The 24,429-nt window shown below is 48.3% G+C and overlaps 1 protein-coding gene across 2 annotated transcripts in view; it reads left to right on the top strand.

Annotated features, from left to right (window-relative positions):
* The window catches only part of IPO5 (importin 5), a 100,785-nt gene that overhangs the window by 37,477 nt on the left and 38,879 nt on the right, over positions 1–24,429 (top strand). For both annotated transcript variants that reach the window (XM_073569549.1, XM_073569550.1), the window contains exons 10-15: positions 914–1,020; positions 17,987–18,111; positions 18,557–18,646; positions 19,972–20,145; positions 20,331–20,549; positions 20,882–20,965. In XM_073569549.1, the coding sequence (XP_073425650.1) occupies positions 914–1,020; positions 17,987–18,111; positions 18,557–18,646; positions 19,972–20,145; positions 20,331–20,549; positions 20,882–20,965 (799 nt within the window). The remainder of the gene's footprint in view (positions 1–913; positions 1,021–17,986; positions 18,112–18,556; positions 18,647–19,971; positions 20,146–20,330; positions 20,550–20,881; positions 20,966–24,429) is intronic.

The raw sequence follows: 24,429 nt of genomic DNA, 5'->3' as shown, positions 1-24,429 counted from the left end.
GTGCAGGTCTGCCACCAGCGTCTTTGAGCGCATAGAGGAGATGGGATTTCATAAAATCCTGTCCACTATGCTGTAACATTTAGACACTACGGCTGTACGCAGCGTCCAATCCACAGCAAATACTGAACGGGGAAACATACTTGGTCAACTAGGCCAGCTTCATCCAGCAGTATATCTGAAACCTAGAGAAAGTGCAACTCATTTGTTTTTCTTTGTAGCTTTCATATTGGCTTACAAATACAACCATGAATCAAACATGTGAAAGTAGATGTCAGTGATTTTTCACGTGCACACAAATAGCCTGAGTTTCATCAGTGTTTTTGATCAGTGTCATCAGAGATTGATCTGTGTGCCACTTTTTGCTATTAGTTTAATCAGTTTTTCTCAGATAAAACGTTTTTTCAACCTTTTAGCAACCAGTGAAAAACTCCCTGCGTATGCATGACAAACGGGATTTTTTTTTTTTTTTTTTTTTTTTTTAAGACTGTTCATTAATCTGAGAATCTGATCAAGATTGACAATGTGAACAGCCCTGGAGACTACACAATAGGCATGAGTTCCATCGGTGAAATTGATGGATAGAACTCGTACGCAAAAAGCTGATGTCTGAATGATCCCTTAGTCTGCATTTGATTTTGTTTTTTGGCAGCCATTTGCGTTTCAGAGGTGCTAATACCTTTTTGCAACAACTCCTCTTGTATGTTTCTCTTGTAGCAATACCCATCATATCATCCATGCTTTGATAAAGTGCCTTAATGGTAAACTTAAGAGCTAGATTTGCAAATTTCTGATCTTGCTAGTTTTCAGTAATGCCTGCAATTTAATGGAAAATTGCTGTAAAATATGGCAAACGTGCATTTTTAAGTAAAAAATAGCAAATCATTATCTTTAAACATCTGTATCTTTATTCCAGCAATGCTGTAGCTGGTGAAAGTGCCTTGGACAGAATGGCCTGTGGTCTAGGAGGAAAAATTGTTCTTCCCATGATAAAGGAGCACATCATGCAGATGCTACAAAACCGTGAGTCGCAAAGATATTACTATTAAGCTACATAATTATGACTGTTAGTGGTGTTGCTGTGATAGATATTCTGTATGGTGATAATCCTGAGGTTGTTGGCAGCATTAAGATTAGGTGAATTGTAATAATGTTCTATGGGCTGTCATTGTGCACACACTGCATCCTGTCATGCAGGGTTTAAAGTAGTAAGGACCTTTTAAAATATTTAAATGAACTACTCATGTATTTATTATGCATTGCTTATATAGCACTATCCTACTCCACAGCGCTTTACATACATTATCATTGCTGTCCCCAAAGGTGCTCACAATTTAAATATTCTACTACCCCGTGTATGCTAGGTCACTAGTCAATACCGTATATACTCATGTATAAGCCGACCCGTGTATGTCGACACCCTAATTTTGCCAAAAAAAAAACTGGGAAAACTTACTGACTCGTGTACAGTATAAGCCGAGGGTGGAATCCATAGACTATGCCCCCATATGCTTCTCCATAGTTTATGCCCCCCATATGCTGCTCCATAGAATATGCCCTCATATACTGCTCCATAGACTATGCCCCCATATGCTGCCCCATAGAATATACTGCTCCATAGACTATGCCCCCCATATACTGCTCCATAGACTATGCCCCCATATGCTGCCCCATAGAATATGCCCCATATGCTGCTCCATAGACTCTGCCCCCATATGCTGCAAAAAAAAGCCATACTCGCCTCTCCTGGGTCCATCGCCGCTGTCTGCCGCTTCTTGTGTCAGTGACTGTTCAGCCAGCAGAGGGGCGGCGCGCACTAATCACGTCACCGCGCCCCCTGCTGCCTAAACGTCACTGACACAGGATGCAGCAGAGAAAGCGGTGAGCAGCGATGGACCGGGGGACAGGTGAATATCGCTATACTCTCCCATCCTGCCGCGGTCTCTGCAGCCTCGCTCGCTTCTCCACTATCTCCCTTCTTTTCTTCAGCGGTCACGTGTTACCGTTCATGTGTTACTGTTCATTACCACTCATGAATATGCGCATATTTATGAGTGGTAATGAGCGGCACCACGTGACTGCTGAAGACATGAAGGGAGACAGTGGAGAACTGAGTTAGGCTGCAGAGACCGCGGCAGGACAGGTAAGTATGATCTCTGACACCCCCACTCCCCCGCCGACTCCCAGGTATAGGACCCGTGTATAGGGGGGGGGGGGGGGGCGACTTTCAGCCTAAAAAAAAAGGGCTGAAAATCTCGGCTTATACACGAGTATATACCAGGGTGGATTTGATTTAAATCTAACTGATTTAAATCACGATTTAAATCACTAGTCAGTAAGGCTTGATTTAAATCAGTGATTTAAATCAAAGTTTCTACCTAAACTAGTTCTTGCTACTTTAACATGCAAGTAGATGAAGATTTTTAGAATCACTTTTTATATTACTTTTTTCTCCCCAGTTTAATGGGTTAATCATTCATATTTGGACACCACTGTTCTGTTGTACTTAGGAAGGAGAAAAATAATCCTGACCTTAATAACAATTTAAATAGATTTATTCAACTGAAACAATAACAACATTACAGCATAAGTTATTTGCTTAAACAAACATCCATGTTTGTTAACTAATTTGGCTAAACAAAATATATATATATTTTAAGAAACTTAGACTGTCAGCCCAGCCGACACATGAAAAACTTAAATACTACTATCCCTGCTGTCCTCTGTAGCTCACTTGTCGTCATCTTCATCATCATCTTCTTCTTTGTTCCTATTCATAATCTGGAAAAGAAAAACAAGCTTTCCTGCTTTATTGGGTCCCAACCGATTTCTCAATTTAAAATGAATGAGTCCAAAGGAAGAGAATATTCTTTCAACGCCTGCAGAAGAAGCTACTGCTGTTAAAAGTGAAATCATTACTTGAACAGTCTCTAAATCCAAGCGCTTAAGTGACTTCCACCAGTTTACTTTTGTGACCTTCCTTAAAATATCTTCAGCAAACATATACTGTATTTGTTGAATGGTTCCCCCTTAGCTCTGAAGTTTATTATAGTCGGCATTAAAGATGGATGATTGCTGGATACCCATGTCATAGCTAACTCCTCTTCCTCAGCACTTAGGTTTTGACCCTGATATTGGATATTGACAATATTTGCCAAAAAATGAGCTGGAGTCAGTGCTTGTCCCATTCGTTTGTTTACTGCTTGTAATTTAATTCTGTCCATGTGTAGTTCTGTTTTTAAGTGTTCACTCAGTTCCTTCCAAATTTCAACAGCATCCGCAATAAAACAGCTATTTTTCTGTATTTTGTTTAAAGCTTGAGAGATGGGTTTCAGGAAGCTCAGCATATGTTCAACATTTCTCAAGCCCAATGTTGAGGATTTTGGCCGTGACAGTGCCATCTATTTTATCTCGATTTTCTTCACAAAGTGTCATCAGAATAGGCCAGTTTTTGATATACTGCTCAAAACAGTCCACCACAGAGTTCCATCTAACATCTTGTGGGAGCGTTAGCTTGGTTCCACCCATCCTTTTCAGAGCTGCTGCAGCAAAATGATTATTACGGAAGTATTTAGCAATTTCAACAACATTAGCCTTTATTTCTGGAACACTTAAGTCTTTGGCTAAGAGGTGCAGCAAATGAGCACTGCAACCATATGTTATTAGCAGCTTTGTATTCCCTCCCTGCTCTTCTAAATCTCTTCTCATCTTGGATACGTTTGCAGCATTGTCAGTGACCAAACTGCGTACTAGACATTTGAATTTTTGTTCACATGTCGTTATAGCTTTTACTGCCACTTCTTGTAAGTATTCTGCTGTGTGTGCATTTCCTGACGTATCAGTTGTTTGTGCAAGGAAGACTTTACCTTCTTCTGTTGTTATACAAGCACATACAATAGGATCATTGTGGACATTACTCCACCCATCAATACTTAGGTTAACAATTTTACCCTCCAGAGCTGTTGCACATTGCTCCATTTCTCTGTCATACACTTGATCCAGCAGTTTCCCTGCAACATCAGCTCTGCTGGGTGGACTGTATCCTGGTCTCAGTGACTGAACCATATTAATGAAATGTGGGTTCTCAGTCAGACGGAAAGAAGAGTTCGTTGCATAAATAAACTGGGCAATTTTTTCATCAATCAACTCTTTTTCTAATCTGCTAGTTCTTATCACAAACCTATCTATGTTGGTTCCAGGAGGTAAAGGTTTTTTCTTCCTTTTGGGTGATGGTGATATGTGGCTGTGGGTGTCTGATGATGATGCTGCTGCTAATGAAGCACTATCCTGGATGGATAACTCTGAAACTGTAGAACAGGATGATGGTGATCTTGGAGGTGGATAGTTTCCAGAATCCATGAATTCCCCTAAACAAAAAAAGTCAATGCTGTTATTTTATTGTTTATACAATTTCTGCTTATTGTACACAACACATCACTGCCCCTGCCCCAAAAGGAATATTTGTTTTTCTTCATAATTGTACCAAATGACAGTAACATGCAGTAATAGAAATATAATTTTTCTCACACATGACAGTTCAGTCTTTAGAAATAGGATTCAATAAAAATGTTTACCAACCTGAAGATCCTGCCTGTTCAGAAGTGTTTCTTTGGTCATCTTCATCACCGCACTTCTCATGATGTTGCCTCATTCGCGCCACCAGGCCTTGCATCTCTTTGTTGCATCGTTTGCATTTTGCACGCATGCCTGCCTTACCGATAGGCGAAGGAGCTTCATTAAAATATTCCCAAACTGGGTCTCTTTTACGGCCTGCTGCCATTATAAGGAAAGAATGTAATAAACCTCAGATCGTACACACAAACAGATCCAGACTTGTCTGTCTGTGGCTATGCTGCAGTATTGTGCTCAAAGTTTCACTTTCATTTTCTTGTCTGCTTGCCCTTCCTCCTCCTCACACTTAGATTCACATTCTTCTTGTGTTGTGCAGATCTATTCCACTCCACAATCAGAAACATATTGTCTAACTTCTTGGACTTGCCACTGAAGGGGTTGATTCTGTATTCATAGGTTTGTAGAACAATAGGATTAAGGTATTTTTCTCAACTCTGTTCATGTTGTAACATTTTTGCCGTGAAGAAGAGGCTGGGACCTCTGCGGAGTCAAATTCAGTTTTGAGAACTGCGTAAGTAAAGCGAGCATCTATGATAATATAGGAGAGAAACTGCCCACTAATCCTACAGAAACCTCTGGAAGAGCATGGCATTGTGAATGTTACACATATACAGCCTTTATTCTACTGAGTTAAACAACTCAGCTTTATCTCATGATGGAAGAACCTTTGGATGGTAAAATATTTTCCTCAAAAAGCAGTTTATTGAAAAAAATCCGATTTAAATAAAAAAAATCAGATTTTTTTGATTTTTTTTAAAAAAAACATTGATTTTTATCCACCCTGGTATATACGGTACTTTCTCCTTCGCCACATTGGGGGACACAGATACTGTGGGTGTATGCTTCTGCCGCTTGGAGGCTGACACTAAGTGGAAAAAAAGAGGTTAGCTCCTCCGCCGTATACACCCTCGCCCCTATTGCGGACAGAAATCAGTTTTTTGCTTAGTGTCTATGAGGGCACACGTCTGGCTTTTTACTCCAGACTTTTTTTCCATGAAGATTAGACAGGGGCAACGGATCCTATTGAAAGGGTCCGATTTCCCTAAGCCAACAACGGGCGAGCACGTGCGAGTGTCCCTCCACGTATCCTCTCCCGCGACGTGGGACATGATGCCGGACTTGGCCCTGACCACCCCTAGGTATTGAAACCATGGGCTGTACAGAGGCACAAGACTAGTCCGTGCGGCCCCCACTGCTCCTCCAATGCTTAGACTGTGGTGCTGCAAGGCGGCAGGCGGTCCCTCTCCTCACCCCCTGAAGGGGTTAGATGGAGCTAGGGTGCCTGTACCGTCCTGTTTCAAGGCCCCCTCACATACCTGAGCTGGGAAGACGAAGAGGATCGTCAGTGAGGAGAGGGCCTGGGAGGGCTCCTCCGGCGAAGATCCGGGGCTGGAGCCCTTAGCCGGCAGATGCCATCGGCCATTCTTGCCTGAGCGTGGCTGCAGATGGAGAGCGCGGTGTGGAGCAGCCCACGCCAGTAAGTAGCGTCAGTTTTTGCGGCGCCATGGAAGGTCCGACCGTAAGTTCTGCTTCTCGCTCCCCGTCGCCAGTGGTTGATAGCGATCAGACATCAGATTTCGACTCAGACGAGCCCCTTGACCTGGATGCTCCAGGGTCACATGAGACAGTGGACAGCCTCATAGAAGCCGTCAATCAGACCTTGGGGATTGAGGATGATCCCGCAGCGGCTACAGGGCATAAGGTGGCGTTTAAGCGAGTGAAGCGGCCGCACAGAATTTTTTCCTCTCACCCTGAGTTTGAGGACATAGTGCAGCGACACAGGGAACGACCAGACAGGCGTTTCTCGGGTCAAAAGGCACTCGAAGCAAGGTATCCATTTGCCCCGGACCTCAGTAAAAAACGGGCTCTCCGATGGTGGATACGCCTAGCCACTAAAACTCTGTTATCTGTACCTAGTGGTTCCTCCATTAAGGATCCCACGGATCGCCTCATAGAGAGCTTAGCTTGCTCAGTATATGAGGCGTCAGGATCAGCGCGCTCTCTCCCTCGTTCGCAGCAACTTGGGTAGCCAAGGCCATGACCTCATGGTCAGAATCATTAAACAAGGTCGCGCATGAGCAAGAGCTACCTGCAGAGATATCTGAGATCGCGAGTCAGATCGCGATGGCCGGAGACTACGTAATCAATGCATCTTTGGATGCGGCCAATTGCTCGGCACTTGCTGCCGCTAACGCAATTTCTATCAGAAGAGCTCTATGGTTAAGGACATGGAGGGCCGATTCTACTTCTAAGAAGTCCTTGACTTCCCTGCCCTATCAGTGCGGCCGTCTATTTGGGGAGAAGTTAGATCAACTTATCTCCGACTCCACAGGAGGAAAGAGCGGTTTTCTCCCTCAGCAAAAGGTCAAACCACCTTTTCGCCACCCTTTTCATGCACGTTTTCGGGTCTTTCGCAACCCCGGGTGGACCAGAGCAGCCAATTCCACCACTTCAGGCAGCCCCAACCAGGATAGGGAGCGGACAGGTCTCATATAGAACCAACCCATTGGGGAGAATGCGTACTCAACAGCCCAGATCCCAAAGATCGTCAGCCAAATGACTCGAGGCGTTCACCAGACACCAGCAAGGTGAGCGGCCGACTACTCTGGTTTCGCCATGTCTGGCTCAGTGTCGCAGACGCATGGGTAAAGGAGTTGGAGGCCTCGGGTTACAAAATAGTTTCAGAAACCCTCCAAAATGTTTTTTTCTTTCTCGTCTTCCCAGGGTGGATACCCAGGCAAGAGCTCTGTTGGGAGCCATCGAATCGCTCCAGCGCAACGGGGTCATTGTTCCCGTGCCAGAGCACGAAAGGGCTCAGGGATTCCATTCCAAGCTGTTTGCGGTTCCTAAAAAGGATGGGTCTGTCAGACCTGTTTTGGACCTCAAACTTCTGAACAAATTCATCAGTGTCAGACATTTTCGGATGGAGTCTATCCGTTCAGTCATATCGGCCATGGAGCAGGGAGGATACTTGGCCTCGGTCGACATCCAGGACTCATATCTGCATATTCCCATCTTTCCTCCTCATCAAATGTTCCTGCGTTTCGCCATCAACGGTCGACATTTTCAGTTCGTGGCGCTACCTTTCGGGTTAGCCACGGCTCCCAGAGTGTTCACAAAGGTTATGGCAGTTGTCATGGCCATATTGCATTCTTGAGGCATAGTCGTCTTGCCTTACTTGGACGACCTATTGGTCAAGGGCCCTTCAAGACGGGCTTGTGAGGGAAATGTCAGCATCACGCTAGTTACTCTGGCCCGCTTAGGGTGGTTGGTTAATGCGAAGAAATCATCCCTTGTGCCAGCTCAGAGGATTTCCTTCTTAGGAATGGTCTTCGACACTTGCCGAGGGTTGGTGATTCTCCTGCCGGAGAGCTAGGGCTTTTTTCTGAGGGGAGTTCGGACTCTTCGCCAACCAGTCCCTCATACCATTCGTTTCGGGGTGAGGATTCTAGGAAGAATGGTGGCAGCAATGGAAGCAATACCGTTCACCCAGTTCCATTTTCGCCCCCTGCAGCACGCGCTCTTGTCAGCCTGGGACATCCTTTCACGCTCGATCGGTGGTGCTGACTGTCCTCAAGTCAGGCAGTTGCTCGGAAGGTGGATAACCAGTTCCTCTCTGACCCAGGGGAAACCCTTCCCCCTCCCAGACCATTGGTTGGTGATGACAACCGACGCCATTCTCCTCGGCTGGAGAGCAGTGTTTCGCCACCACACGACCCAGGGACGGTGGTCGCCACAGGAGGCACGCCTCCCGATCAACTTATTGGAGATGCGAGCAATTCGGCTGGCTCTGCAGCAGTTTCATCACTTCTTAGCAGGCAGCCCCGTCCGGATCCAATTGGACAGCGCCACGGCGGTGGCTTACATAAATCACCAAGGGGGCACCCGCAGCAGAGCAACCATGCGCGAGGTGGGGCATGTTCTTCAGTGGGCAAAAGCGAACCACTCCGTGATTTCGGCAGTCCACATCCCGGGCGTGGAAAACTGGGTGGCAGACTTTCTCAGCCGGCAGGGTCTTGTGTCCGGAGAGTGGTCACTACATCCCGATATCTTCCAGCAGTTTAGTCAACTGTGGGGAACTCCGGATGTGGATCTGATGGCGTCCAGAGTGAGCGCCAAGGTGCCCACATATGTCGCTCGGGCCAGGGACCCGCAAGCAATCGCTGTGGATGCGTTGGTTCTGCCATGGAACCAGTTCCGCCTCCCATGTCTCTTTCCCCCACTGCCACTACTAACGAGAGTCATCAAAGATCAAGACGGAAGGGGTTCCGGCGATTCTGCTGGCCTCGGAATGGCCCCGTCGAGCGTGGTACGCAGATCTAATGCAGCTGCTCGCCGACGTTCCTTGGCGACTGCCAGAGCGCCCAGATCTACTTTCTCAAGGGCCGATTTGCCACCCGAACTCAGGGGCCCTGTGTTTGACGGCATGGCCGTTGAATCTTGGATTCTAACCCAGGCAGGGTTTGGGAGCAAGGTGGTCGCTACAATGGTTAGCGCCCGGAAGCCTGCTTCAGCACGAGTTTACCACCACACCTGGAAGGTGTTCTTTGCTTGGTGTCGAGGCCGGAGTGTTTCTCCACTAAGATTCTCGATTCCCAACATCTTGGCCTTTCTCCAGTCGGGCCTAGACTCGGGCTTGGCCCCAAGTTCCCTCAGGAGACAAATATCAGCCTTATCCGTCCTGTTCCAGCGCAGAATCGCTACCAATTTGCAGGTTAAGACTTTCATCTGGGGAGTCTCCCACTTGGTACCTACCTATAAGGCGCCTTTGGACGCTGGGGACCTTAACCTGGTCCTAATTTTTCTGCAGGAAGCTCCATTTGAACCACTGCAGGATGTCTTTGAGTTACCTTTCCTGGAAAGTGGTGTTCCTAGTGGCCATCACTTCTATCAGGTGGGTTTCAGAGCTGGCGGCCCTATCCTGCCGAGCTCCGTTCCTCACTTTCCATAAGGATAAGGTGGTGCTCAGACCAGCCCCTCCTTTTCTGCCGAAAGTCATGTCCTCATTTCACATCAATGAGGATGTTGTCTTGGCTTCATTTTGTCCAGCATCGGTGCACCGTGTGGAAAAGGCTCTTCACACGTTAGACCTGGTAAGAGCCCTCCGGAAGTACGTGTCGAGGACGGCGCCCTTTCGTCAGACGGACACGCTGTTCGTGCTCCCTGAAGGGCGCAGGAAGGGACTCGTTGCCTCGAAATCGACCATAGCCAGATGGATTCGTTTGACTATTCACGAGTCCTACCGCATTAGAGGCACACCGATTCCAGCAGGGATCAGAGCGCACTCTACTTGGGCAGTGGGTGCCTCTTGGGCGCTTCGGCACCAGGCTTCAACGGAACAGGTTTGCAAGGCAGCAACCTGGTCCAGCCTGCACACATTTGCCAAACATTATAATATCCATACTCTGGCCTCGGCGGATGCGAGCCTGGGTAGAAGGATTCTCCGAGCAGCGGTGGCGCACCTTTAAACAAGAGGTGCATGTAGCTTGGATTGGTGAGTCAATCTCCCACCCAAGGACTGCTTTAGTACGTCCCACAGTATCTGTGTCCCCCAATGAGGCGAAGGAGAATCAGGGATTTTTGTGATAAACTCACCATAATATCCTTTTCTCCGAGACACTCATTGGGGGACACAGCACCCACCCTATTAGCCAAGTTGGCTTCTATTTTGTTTAATTTATACGCATTTATTTATGTGATATAAGGGTGGTCTTTTTTCTAGACATGTTGTACCTGTATTAAGGCTGGTTTTGTTGTCCTCCTACTGCTTTGGCACCAAACTGATTTCCGCCTGCAATAGGGGCGAGGGTGTATACGGCGGAGGAGCTAACCTCTTTTTTTCACTTAGTGTCAGCCTCCAAGCAGCAGAAGCATACACCCACAGTATCTGTGTCCCCCAATGAGCATCTCGGAGAAAAGGATTTTACGGTGAGTTTATCACAAAAATCCCTGTTTTTTTTTTTTAATGCACTTTTTTAAAACCTCTGAAAATGTCTTGGAGCGCATACTACTTAGACTACTACTCCCATCAGCCAACGCCTGCTGTAACTGATAACTGTGATAGGCGCCCCTGATGAGAGAAGTAGTCTCTCGTCAGCCAGTGCCTATGCTCAAACTTATTTACGAAAATTTTTAAATAAACCACATATACTCACCTTAACGCCCTTATTGACTCCTCTCCATTACTAAGCTCTGGGCTTGGTATCACCTGACAATACAAAGATGACAACCACCCCTCCATTCCTGCAACTATCGCCCAACTTGCCACCTCCCAAGGGCAAGTGGGAAGAGCGAGGCTAAGTGCCAGAATTGGCACATCTTATGGATTCATCCTTTCTGGGGTGGCTGAGAGCTGGTGTTCTTAGTCTGGGAGGGGCCAATATCCATGGCTACCTTCCCTGCTTATTAATATCAACCCACAGCTGTCTGTCTAGCCTTTGCTGGTTAGATTTTATAGGGGGACCCTACATCAATTTTTTTTTTTTTTGTATTTGGTAAGCTAGCCGGTAAAGGCTAAGCAAACAGCTGTGAGCTGATATTAATAGCCTTGGAACCTTTATGGCTATTTGCTCCTTCCCAGAATATTATCAGCTGTCAGCTTTCCCTCCGCTGGTTATGAAAATTACGTGGGAGACAACACAATTTTTTTGTTTATTTTAAATTTTTTGTAAAAATTTAACAGGTATTGTGGTGCACGTTGATTTCTGCTAGTTGCTGTTTGATTACAGCCTACGTAGGATCATTCAGTTAGCGCTCCTACATAGGCTGGTGACTGTGTTTACTTACCAGTTTAGTAATGAGGGTGTCTGGCTAACATCTCTTCATTACTAAACCTAGGGCTTGCTGACACCAAGCCCTAATCCATATACACTAATGCCACTGCATCAGAATGAAAAAGGTGTTGAACCAGGAAATTACATCACAAAACATTTTTTCTTGTTCGCCTTATTGGGGGACACAGAGACCTTGGGTGTATGCTGCTGCCACTAGGAGGCTGACACTATGCACAAAAAAAGATAGCTCCTCCTCCGCAGTGTACACCCCACCGACCGGCAGAGAATTCCTCAGTTTAGCTTAGTGTCAGTAGGAGGTGGACACGGGTCTTTTATTAGACCCATATCTACCTCGTCGTGCGTCGTTCCTTTTCAGGTTCTACGGAGGGATACAGAGTGAAAAGTCACATCTGTACTCCCACATGGAGTCTGCAAGTACGGCGTGTACTGCCACCCCGTATCCTTGCAGTTCTCCGCGGCAGGACCAGCCAGACAGACGCCGACACCAAGACGTGCCAGCGACTCCAGGGGTCCTTGTCGCCAGTCTCCCTCCCACTCGCCTACCAGAGCCTGTCGGTTGGATGAGACGCAAGACTTCTTCAGACAGGTAACGGATCGTGGATAGGTGAGTATTAGGCCCCGACATTCCCGACGGTCACCTCTTCAATGGTCACAGGGGTAGGCGCTGCGGTCGCTCGCAGTCGCCACAAGGCTATAGGCAGCTCAATGTTGCTGGGCATCCCCCCCCCCTTCCCTCCCCCCTTTCTGGGTACAGGGAGCACAGGGTTTTTTCCCATTGGGAGCGACTTGCGACTGCGGCGTCCCACTTTTTCGGACCTCCGCGCCGACCCCCTGCTGACAGGCGGCCGCCGCAACTAATTTAGGCCCCGGCTTCAGTTCGGGCCTACCGCTGCGTCGCGGCCACGCCCCCCGCCCCTTTCTTCTAAGCGAGCTTCTCTCCCGCTCTTCCCAGGCCCTCCCACCGCCTGTCCTTCACCTGCCCAGCCTGCTATTGGCTAGAGGGCGGTGAATTTTAACCCTTTGAGGTGCTCCGCCCCCCCTCCTCTCCTAAGGCGCGCTTTTTCTCAGGACGGCGCCATTTTCCCAGCCTGTTAGCCGGACACCAGCTCCTCACTGGACAGCATCTTCTCCAGCTGGTTTTTTCAGGAGGTCTGTCGGCCGGATTTCGCTCTGACCTGCATCCACTGACAGGTCGCAGAGCATCGCTTCTGGGGACACCGGACCGTGAGTAGCTCTGCACTGCAGACTGACCCTTCTCCGCCCTCTGTCCCCCAACCTTCCGGCATTACCTCAGCTTTTCACTATGTCTAAGTCTGATCGTACCCGCTTTACTGCCCCCCCCTGCACTTTAGTCAAGTACTTTGCATGTTCTTCGTGCAATCGCAAACTTCCCTCAGGCCAGTCCACTCCCCTCTGCCTGGATTGTAGCAATCCAATTCAGCCTGACGCCGTCCAGGAGCCATCTGCGGCCCCAGGTGGGAGTGAGCCCCCCATGCTTGGCTGGGCCTCCTCGCTATCTCAATCAGTGGCAGACCTCACCAGGGTGTCTCAGTCCCTGGTGGCCGTTCTTGATAAGTTGCCCCTGGACTCTTCAGCAGGGCCAAGCAGGTCCCAAATTGTTCCATCTGAATCAGCCAGCGGTAGTCGCAAAAGACCCAGGCAAGATTCCCAGCCGGAATCCTCTCCTAGTCCCATCTCACCGCATAGCCCTTCTCACCAGTCTCCCTCTCGGGCCTCCTCTCCCGAGTCAGGGGAAGCGCTTTCGGACAGGTCATCTGAGGGGATTTTAGAGCTGGATTCAGACCAGGATGCAAGCATGAAGGTCACAGTGCAGGACCTCATTGCTGCGATCCATCATACCTTCGATATTGCTGACTCCCCTGCGAAATCCTCAGATCAGGAGGTTTCGTTCAGACGGGCAGAAACTCCCTCCAAGGTTTTTCCTTTCCATTCCCAGTTTGGGAAAATTTTTACCAAGGAAAGAGAGGATCCGACCAGACGCTTTCAAAGAGGAAAACGTCTCGGCATACTCTACCCATTTGCTAAGGAGCTCACGGACAACTGGTCGGCCTCTCCCTCGGTCGATCCGCCCGTGTCCAGGCTATCCAATAACACGGTTCTCCCGCTTTCAGGCGTGGCGTCCCTAAAGGATTCTAATGACAGGATTATAGAATCCCTGGCGAAGTCTGCCTTTGAAGCGGCTTCAGCGGCGGTGTGTCCAATCTTTGCTTCATCCTGGACAGCAAAGACCATATCCACGTGGGCAGACGACCTTCGGCAGGGCATCTTAGATAAGGCGCAACCGGAGCATTTGGCCAATCTCGCCAATCAGATCTCCCATGCTGGGGCCTATCTTCTCTACGCTTCCTTGGATGCTGCATCCTGTGCAATTCAGGCGTCAAGCAACGTTATTGCAATTCGACGTACACTTTGGCTAAAGGCATGGCAAGCGGACTTGTCTTCTAAAAAGTCCCTCACTAACCTGCCTTTTCAGGGGGTGCGCCTCTTTGGGTCCCAATTGGACCAGATTATTAAGGACGCCACCGGAGGCACGAGTTCACTCCTCCCTCAGTCCAAGCCTCGCAGACCCCCACTAAGGCGTCAGTTTCGACCCTTTCGGACTTTCCGCCGTTTCAATACGGCGGACAACTCCTCCAGCCAACAGAGACCGCAGGCTCGCCAGGAGAGAAGGAAAGTTTCCTTCAGACCCACTCCTTCCTGGCGACCCCACTCCTCCCAGGGCAGACCGTCCAGATCTAGATCTGGACGGTCTACCTCAGCATGACTATCATCGGGCACGCGAAGGGCCTTTCCAATTGGGAGGTCGACTTCTTTCCTTCAGGGACGTTTGGCTGGCCGCCGTGGAGGACGCCTGGGTCAGGGAGGTCGTATCCTCAGGATACAAGATAGAGTTCATCTCTCTCCCACGGGATCGTTTCTTCGAATCCCGGCCTCCAAAGGATCCAGCCTTGATCCCGGGGTTCTCTACAGCTATCGCCGCTCTCCTCAGTTCCGGGGTGATTGTGCCCGTTCCCGAATCGGAGCGCTTCACGGGGTTCTACTCGAACCTGTTTGTAGTGCCGAAAAAAGACGGCGCAGTTCGACCCATCTTGGATCTCAAGCTGCTCAACAAGAGGGTCCGCCTTCGCCACTTCCGCATGGAGTCGCCTCGCTCGGTCATCGCCTCCATGGAGGAGCAGGAATTCATGTGCTCAATAGACATCCAAGATGCCTATTTACATGTTCCAATTTTCTCCGGACATCAGAAGTTCCTGCGCTTTGCGATTCGACAGCACCACTACCAGTTTGTCGCACTGCCCTTCGGTCTTGCCACCGCTCCCAGAGTCTTCACGAAGATCATGGCTGCGTTGATGGCTTTGTTGAGTCAGAGGCCTCGTTCTTTTCCCGTACCTAGACGATATTCTGATCAAGGCTCCCTCATTCCAACAGGCTCACCAAAGTTTGTCAATCGTCCTGGACACTCTTTCCAATTTCGGGTGGATCGTCAACAGGAAAAAGTCCTGTCTGGTTCCTACCCAACGCCTGGTCTTTCTAGGTCTTCTGTTCGACACTCGTCGGTCAAGGGTCTTTCTCCCACAAGAAAAGATTCTCTCTCTGCAGCAGGAAGTACGATCGCTGCAGACCTCGCGATTCCCATCCCTCCGTACAGCCATGAGGGTCCTGGGAAAGATGGTCGCGGCGATAGAGGCAGTTCCCTTTGCCCAATTTCACGCCAGGCCTCTCCAGCAGGCCATTCTGTCGAAATGGAACAGGTCGCCTCGGTCCCTGGATCGCCCTGTCCATCTTTCTTACCGGATCAAGCGGTCTCTCAACTGGTGGTTGTCGTCACCTCTCATTCTATCGGGTCGATCCTTCCTTCCCATTCACTGGCAGATAGTAACCACAGATGCCAGTCTCCTCGGTTGGGGTGCTGTGTTCCGCAACCACACTGTTCAGGGTCGATGGTCGGATCGGGAATCAGCGCTACCGATCAACGTTCTGGAGATTCGAGCGATCCATCTTGCTCTGGTCCACTGGGAAAGGCTCCTCAAGGGACTGCCGGTACGGATTCAGACAGACAACGCCACAGCGGTGGCATATGTCAACCGCCAAGGGGGAACACGGAGTGTTTCAGCCCTGGCGGAGGTGTCCAAGATTCTTCGTTGGGCGGAGTTTTCGTCCCGACAATTTCCGCGGTTCACATTCCCGGCGTAGACAACTGGGCCGCCGATTTTCTCAGCCGCGAGGGTCTCGCGGCGGGAGAATGGTCCCTACATCCGGAAGTGTTTCATCTGCTCTGCCTTCGGTGGGGAACCCCGGATGTAGACCTCATGGCGTCTCGCCTCAACAGGAAAGTCCCACAATTCGTGTCCAGGTCTCGGGACCCTCTGGCAGTGGGCGCCGACGCCCTGGCCGTTCCTTGGTCCCAGTTCGAACTTCCCTACCTGTTCCCTCCTCTGCCTCTTCTTCCCAAGCTGTTGAAGAAGATCAAGGCAGAAGGACTTCCGGTCATTCTCATCGCCCCGAATTGGCCCAGAAGGTCTTGGTTCGCGGACATTGTGAACCTTCTCGCGGACGCCCCCTGGAAGCTTCCAGACAGAACAGATCTGCGGTCTCAGGGTCTGATTTGCCACCCCAATTCTCGGCCGCTCAATTTAACGGCGTGGCTGTTGAGACCGAGGTTCTGAAACGAGCAGGATTTTCCGACCACGTAATTCAGACCATGATCCGAGCCAGAAAGCCATCATCTTCCAAGATTTACTACCGTACTTGGAAGGCCTATTTCACTTGGTGTGAGACCAATAACGTCGCGCCCATGTCCTTTTCGCTCCCTTCAGTCCTAGCGTTTCTTCAGGCAGGATTGGATGCGGGGCTTGCCCTCAGTTCCCTGAAGGGTCAAGTTTCGGCGCTGTCCATTCTGTTTCAGAAAACGTTGGCTTCCCGTCCTCAGGTTAAGACCTTTCTTCAGGGCGTGGCTCACACGGTCCCGCCGTACCGGGCGCCCGTGGATCCATGGGATCTTAATCTGGTTCTTGAGGTTCTGCAAGGTCCGCCCTTTGAACCCCTCAGGGATATTTCCCTTTCTCTCCTTTCTTGGAAGGTAGCCTTTCTGGTGGCCATCACCTCCGTCCGGCGCGTGTCGGAATTGGCAGCTCTTTCGTGCCGCTCTCCCTTTCTGGTTCTCCACCAGGATAAGGTAGTTCTGCGGCCTCCGCCCTCGTTCCTTCCGAAGGTGGTGTCCTCGTTTCACCTCAACGAGGATATCGTGCTCCCGTCCTTTTGTCCGAATCCAACTCATCCCCGAGAGCGGTCCTTGAACAAGCTGGACCTGGTTAGGGCGGTAAGAGTCTGTCTAGGACGACTTCCTTGCGAAAGACAGAGTCTCTTTTCATTATCCCTGATGGAGCGCGGAAAGGTCACCCGGCGTCAAAAGCCACCATGGCTCGCTGGATCAGATCGGCTATCCTGGAAGCCTACCGTGTTAAGCGTCGCGGAGCCCCTCCGGGTATCAGGGCCCACTCTACTCGAGCAGTGGGTGCCTCCTGGGCGGTGCGCCACAGAGCTTCCGCACTGCAGCTTTGCAAAGCTGCAACATGGTCATCGGTTCACACGTTTGTGAAATTCTACAGAGTCCACACCTACGCTTCGGTGGACGCCAGCCTAGGTAGACGGATTCTGCAGGCTGCGGTGGTGAGTCGGCTGGCCTGATGGAAGTTTGTTTCCCACCCCAGGGACTGCTTTGGGACGTCCCAAGGTCTCTGTGTCCCCCAATAAGGCGAACGAGAAAACAGGATTTTTGGGTTGCTTACCGTAAAATCTGTTTCTCGGAGCCTTCATTGGGGGACACAGCACCCTCCCATGTTTTACAGCTCCTGTTCTTACTTTGGTTGAATGGTTACAGTTGAGTTGTTTATGTTGTCAACCTATTCTGTTACTTCTCCTACTGCTTTCTCACTAACTGAGGAATTCTCTGCCGGTCGGTGGGGTGTACACTGCGGAGGAGGAGCTATCTTTTTTTGTGCATAGTGTCAGCCTCCTAGTGGCAGCAGCATACACCCAAGGTCTCCGTGTCCCCCAATGAAGGCTCCGAGAAACAGATTTTACGGTAAGCAACCCAAAAATCCTGTTTTTGGTAAATCTTTATTTAGCTCAAACACTGTACAAAAATGCAGCATATTTGTATGGTAGGCATACTAATTTAAGCTGTTTCATGATCAAAGGATTTGGTTACTTGATGATTCCAAAACTGTAAGGACAGAATGTACAGCTGAATGAGGAACACTGGTTGTATCAACAAAACAGTGAAAATATTAAAACAGAAATTAACACCTGCATAGCCATTATCCTAATTACACTGAAAAGACCAAAGTCTGATTATTAATATTGTGTATAGGCTCTGCCCTTTGCTCACTATGGCAGCTTTTGATAACTATCGTTCCATCCCTACCAGTCCCATTTCAATAGTTTTTTTTGTTTTTTTTTTAAGATTTCTTATCTTGATGGAAAAACTTAGTGAATTATTTAGGTGCAGTAAATACCTTTTGTATTGTCTTTTCCTGTAGCTGACTGGAAATACAGACATGCTGGACTAATGGCATTATCAGCCATTGGGGAAGGTTGTCACCAGCAGATGGAAGGCATCCTTAATGAGATGGTCAACTTTGTATTGCTCTTTCTTCAAGACCCGGTAAATTGTCAAAGCTTTATTAAAATCTGTGAAATATCTAATACAGGAAAAACTCAAGATACTCGCCCACCCTTGGTCAGTGCCGTTGCTTCAGTCCCCCTGCAGCAGTTCCAGCTACTTACTGACCTCAACAGTTGTGCTAAGTTGACCATATGCGCAACTGAGCTTATGTTGACGTGATGTCACCGCTGCAGCCAAAACACTGGGACTCAAGCAGGCTTGACTTGTACTGGACAGAGACGGATGAGTACACTTTGAATTTATTTTTCACTTTACACAGTTTGGAGCCCACTCTCTAGAAAGCAGACAACAGCTTTAACATCTGCTAGTTCTCACAATACATAAGCCTTTATATTTTTTTTTTTTCCTGCTGTAGTATGCAACTGAATTTTTACTTTGTAAAATATCAGAAACCTAACTGACCTGTAACTTGTCTTACTTTCAGCACCCCAGAGTGCGCTATGCTGCATGCAACGCTATTGGACAGATGGCAACTGATTTTGCCCCTGCTTTTCAGAAAAAGTTTCATGAAAAGGTAAAGTTTTAAATGTTAGTACCAGTAATCAAATAAATCTAAACTTGCAAAATTTCATATTTTGATAGCGTATTGTAAGGTGGCAGTTGAACAGGTTGTGGATGGGCCGTATATGTCCCCATGGGGGTGCCAAGCCTCGGTGGTGTAGGACCTGGAGAAGCTGGCTCCAGCACACATAGTGCTGAGGTGTTTTAATGGGCCCAGTTTTTGGTGCCGGGTTTTACGAGCAGCCAAAGGAACTGGGGGCCATCAGCTGCTCACTTACATCCAGTGCAAGTCTTGAAATGTCGGATTTAAGACAGTTGGGGCTGTCTCACTGTGTTTTGCAAGGTGAGGAGGCCTTGCATGTGCTGTTTATACACTACTTGAGTCTGAGAGGAGAAGGCTCACATTTAACTGGCTGAGCTGTGCTGTATATGGACTTATGTTTTGTTTTGTTATACCTTTTGTTTATCTGGAAGAGGCTGTCTTAATTTGTTAACCCTGACGATTTATGAACCTTTAATAAACCGCCTCTTTGTTTCGCATCAATGAACCAAATGCCGTTTGTGAACCAGCATCTACCTCTGAGCCAATCCCTCACACTATATAAAGTTAAATTCATGCTGATTTTGTTACCTGTCATTCTCTAATCTCAACTTGTTTTAAAAATTTTGCTAACTACTATATGGATTACCCAAAAAAAAGAGAAGGGAAGCCGTATACCGCTATGTATTGAAAAGGTAAATATTTATATCTATGACATACAATTTAAAAAAAGGATAAAATATAGGGATAAGTGGCAAAAGAGACCTCACAGGTCTAGATGGCAATCAATACATCAGTGTTAGAGTAGTAGGGAAATGCGAGGGCATACAATAGGTATCAAAAGGTAGAGATGGGAAAAATGCATTCTAAAGCACTAGCTTCAATGTATGATACCGCTTGATAACCATACACTGTTTGGTATCTCTATATATTTGCATGCTTTCCTTTGGAGAGGTATTGGTAGTGCTACGAAAAATCTGAACCACTTCTCCCCTGCTTGCTCTCTGCTTTGGCCTTTATGCAGCAATGTCATAAATGGCACTCGTCCAATTCACACTTAAGGAAGGCAGAGGAGGCGCGATTCAAATTTGCCCCAATGCGACCCATGCCTTTACAGTGGCCATTTAAGAGCCGAATAGAATGAAGCATAATGTATAGTCACATTGAATATGGGAGTAAAGAGCCTCTTTTCCGCATCCAAACTGTAAAACTGCCCCTTCCGATTTGCATTTTGTTTACTTATTTTTACAAATTGTAGTATATGGTGCAAAAGCTACCAAGTATCTTTATCTTTAAAGGTTATTGCAAGCCTATTACAAACCATGGATGACCAGGCTAACCCTCGAGTCCAGGCCCACGCTGCTGCTGCACTTATCAATTTCACTGAAGATTGTCCTAAATCACTACTAGTTCCTTATCTGGATAATTTGGTTAAACATCTACATTCGATTATGGTGGTCAAGCTACAAGAGGTGTGTGTGTGTGTATATGTATAAATGTATGTGTGTGTGTGTGTGTGTGTATATGTATGTGTGTGTATATATATATATATATATATATATATATATATATATATATATATTAGTTTTGTTGTTTTTTTTGTTTTTCAACAAAGTAAAAACTAAAGAAAAATTTTAAAAGTGTATTTTTCTTTTAGTTAATCCAGAAAGGCACAAAGTTGGTCTTGGAGCAGGTGGTGACTTCAATAGCCTCTGTTGCTGACACTGCTGAAGAGAAATTTGTTCCCTACTATAATTTGTTCATGCCTTCCCTGAAACACATAGTAGAAAATGCTGTCCAAAAAGAGCTGCGCCTGCTCAGAGGGAAAACTATTGAGTGTATAAGTCTTATTGGTCTAGCTGTTGGCAAAGAGAAGGTAAGTGTTCCATCTGTCTGAAAATGTACACAAGACAAAATGAAAAAAACCCTGCTATAATTAAATAAGTAAAAAGCAAAAGTGCATAGTTCTTAGTACTACTGTATTCGATCAAACATGACATAAAAGCCGTCCCACCATTGACAAGGTGACTTTGTGGCCATGTGAACATGCATTTATATGCTGCATGTGTACCAACTCAAACCAAGCTCAATTTTTGTTTTTTCTGTCTGAAAATGTGTAGCATATTTCCTGTGCCTGATCAATTACATGAGATTATATGGTGCTGGATAACAAATACAATTTACCTGGAATCATTTGTTTTCCTTCAGTTTATGCAAGATGCATCTGACGTGATGCACCTGCTGCTAAAGACTCAGACAGACTTCAGCGAGTTGGAAGATGACGATCCTCAGGTGTGTATTACAAGTTTTAAAAAAATATATTTAATTTACGCACATGCAGATGAACCTGCTCTTGAACACTTACACAAGCTTATAAATGAGGGAAACCTCAACAAAACCAGATATGTAAAGTAAATCTTTAATTTGTGATAGAGGCTATAAGTCATATTAACTTAAATCCCAAGAGCAGACATAAAAGTCTCTTTTCTCCTACGCCACATTGGGGGACACACAGTGGGTGTTATGCTGCTTGCCACTAGGAGGACCACTAAGTAAACCAGAAAAAGTTAACTCCTCCCCTGCAGTATACACCCTCTCGCTGGATGAGATTTCTCCAGTTCTTGCTTAGTGTCTGTAGGAGGCACTTGGGTCTGGCTTCAGACCCCACCGTTTTTTTTTTTTATTTTTGCATTTTCTGTAAATTTTTATTTTTTAATTAAGAGTGAAGGGGGTGACGGTTCCTTTCTGCGGCCCACTCTCTCCTGAACCAACAGGAAAGCATGCGGAGTATACCTCCCCGTACACTTTCCTGCGACAAACGGCTGATTCCTCATGGTGGATGGATATGAGGGCAAGCACAACAGAAGAAGCATGAAGTGCATGGAGACCGCGGAGGACCTTACCTACAGCCCTCCCGAATGCCCTGAATCAGCCCCATAGCTCTCCATCCCCCTACTTATAGGGTGGATTGATTGAGCATACCCCTTTAAGAACTGCCTCTCTGCTGCATCAGCCCAGGAGGATGAGAAGACCCGCGTGGATGGCCCCGAACAGCGCGGCCAGCCTGAGCTCTGGAGTAGAGGTATGGGGTCGGGTCCTGGTCCCCGGGAGAGGCGGTGACTTTGTCCAGCAGCGGTGTTCTGGCGCCCCCCAACCCCCCCCGTTCTCTGCGCCTACGGCAGGTAGGCCAAAAATTTAGTCCCCGGCTTTTTTGGCCTACTAGTCCACAATTTGAATAGTGCTGCCATTCTAGCGCGCCCCTGCCCTCAGCGCTTACCGCAGGTAGGCCAAAAATTTAGTTCCCGGCTATTCCGGCCTACTAGGCCGCAATTCGAATAGCGCTGGCGCCGCTGCCCCCTCCTTGGCGCCTCTCGTCTCTTACAAGAGGCGTAATCTTAGTCTCGGGGGGGGGGGGCATGAAATTTACCTCAACCTGCTCTGGAAACAGACTCTGCCGGATACCGGGTGACACCACAGGGCCACCGCTATTCCTCCTGGGGGCACAGCACAGGACCGGGGTAAGCTGCATCTGCCCTCAGAACAAAGCTTAACCCCTTCCCGGCATATTCCCTGCAGCTGCAGACCAGACTGCCTTTAACCCTTTCAGGAGCGCTATGTCTCAATCTAAGGAGGCTAAACGGGCTGCTAAGAAGCACACTGCGTTTTTTTACCGTTTGTGCCACTTGCAAGACTGCCGTGCCCAGACTAATACGTTATGCACGGACTGCAACCCGGCCTGCGATCAAACGCTCCTCGCTGCCGCTGCTGCGGGGCTTCCTGCGTTTAGTACCCCTGAGTGGGCTGCGTCCCTGTCACGGTCGGTGGAGTCACTGACCCAGGCCATAGACTCCCTCCGGGAAGCCTCTTTAAGTCAGAAAGCGTCTTTACCGCCCAAGCAGGGCTCTGGCGACGGTGGGGAACCGTCCACCAGCAGGGGCCGTACTTGCTCAAGGGAGGGTCAGGCTAGAAAGCGGACCCATGGCGCGTCCCCTAGTCACGCTTGTGCTTCAGCACCGGCGAGTTCTGTCTCTCGCTCTCCCTCTCCTATTGTTTGCAGCCAGCATGACTCCGGAGTTTAAGGACATTGTCCAGAAACATAGGGATCGACCACATAAGCGGTTCACAGGGCAAAAGTCTACTGAGACTAAATACCTTTTTGCTCCAGACCTAATGAAGGATTGGTTACAGTCCCCTTCGGTGGACTCCTCCTGTATCGCGTCTTGCTTCTAAGTCGCTTCTATCCGTTTCTGAGGGCTCCTCAGTCAGAAACCCCTCCGATCGTCAAATTGACTACCTTGCACGCTCAGTTTTTGAAGCTTCAGGAGTGGCGCTTTTTCCATCTTTCGCGGCGACTTGGGTCACTAAGGCAATGGCCACTTGGGCAGAAGTCTTAATTACTGCCTTCCAGGGTACCAATCTTCCTCCGGAGGCAACCAGGGTCGCCAGGCAGATAATGCATGCAGCGAACTTTGTAATGGACGCTTCTTTAGATGTCGCCAATTGCGCTGCTCAAACTGCCGCTAATGCAGTGTCCATTAGAAGAGCCCTATGGCTCCGCAACTGGCAGGCGGATGCCACATCTAAAAGATCGTTGACTTCCCTGCCCTATCAGACTGGTCGTCGTTTTGGAGAAAAACCTGGACCAGCTCATTTCTGATACTACTGGGGGAAAGAGTAAATTCCTTCCTCAGCAAAAGGCTGTTCGGCCGTTTCGGAGCCAACAGCCGACGCGTTTTCGACTTTTTCGCAACAATTCCGGTTGGTCCTCCCCTACCTTCTCTTCAGGATCAAGTCGGTCCCCGCGCCGAGACAGAGGCTGCCAGATCTCAAACAGACCTAACCGCTCTTGGAAGCCCAGGCCAAGGGCATATGGATCTAGGGGAGCCCGATCCCATAGATCTTCTACACAATGACTTGTTGCGGTATTCGGCGGACACCGACCAAGTAGGCGGTCGTCTACTTTCCTTCAGTCACACCTGGCTCGCGGTCGTCCACTACAAGTGGGTCAGGGAGCTGGTGTCCTCCGGATACATGATAGAATTTTCGGTCCTCACCCCCCAAGAAAAAGACGAGCCTTCATTCTGGCTGTTCAGGTTCTGCAAAGGGATGAAGTCATCCCGGTCCCTCATCACGAAAGGTTCAGGGGTTTTTATTCAAACCTTTTTGTGGTTCCAAATAAGGACGGGACGATGCGGCCCATACTGGATCTCAAACTGTTAAATCATTTTGTCAAGGTACGGCGATTCCGAATGGAAACTCTCCGATCAGTTGTCGCTTCCATGGAAAAAGGAGAGTTCCTAGCATCCATCGACATCAAGGATGCTTACCTTCACATTCCGATCTGCCCGTCCCACCAGCAGTTCCTGCATTTTGCAATTCACGAGGAACACTTCCAGTTCGTTGCCTTGCCCTTCGGACTCGCCACCGCCCCCAGGGCCTTTACTAAGGTCATGGCGGTTGTCATGGCCATTCTCCACTCTCGGGGAGTGGTGGTGTTACCGTATCTGGACGACCTGCCCATCAAGGGTCCGTCCCTTCCAGCCTGCAAGGAATCCGTGGATATAACAGTAAATACACTTTCTCGCCTGGGCTGGAAGATAAACTTTGAAAAGTCTTTCCCAAAACCAGCCCAGCAGATTTCCTTTTTAGGAATGATCTTGGCCACTTCCTTCGGGTTGGTCATTCTCCCTCCAGAAAAGACCCAAGCCTTACAACAGGCAGCGCGGACTCTTTCCCGACCGGTTTCTCACTCCATT

This window comes from Dendrobates tinctorius, unplaced genomic scaffold, assembly GCF_039654945.1.
Source record: "Dendrobates tinctorius isolate UK_male_01 unplaced genomic scaffold, ASM3965494v1 ptg000026l, whole genome shotgun sequence".
NCBI classification, from domain to species: Eukaryota; Metazoa; Chordata; class Amphibia; order Anura; family Dendrobatidae; genus Dendrobates; species Dendrobates tinctorius.
This window is presented reverse-complemented; position numbering and strand designations above follow the sequence as displayed.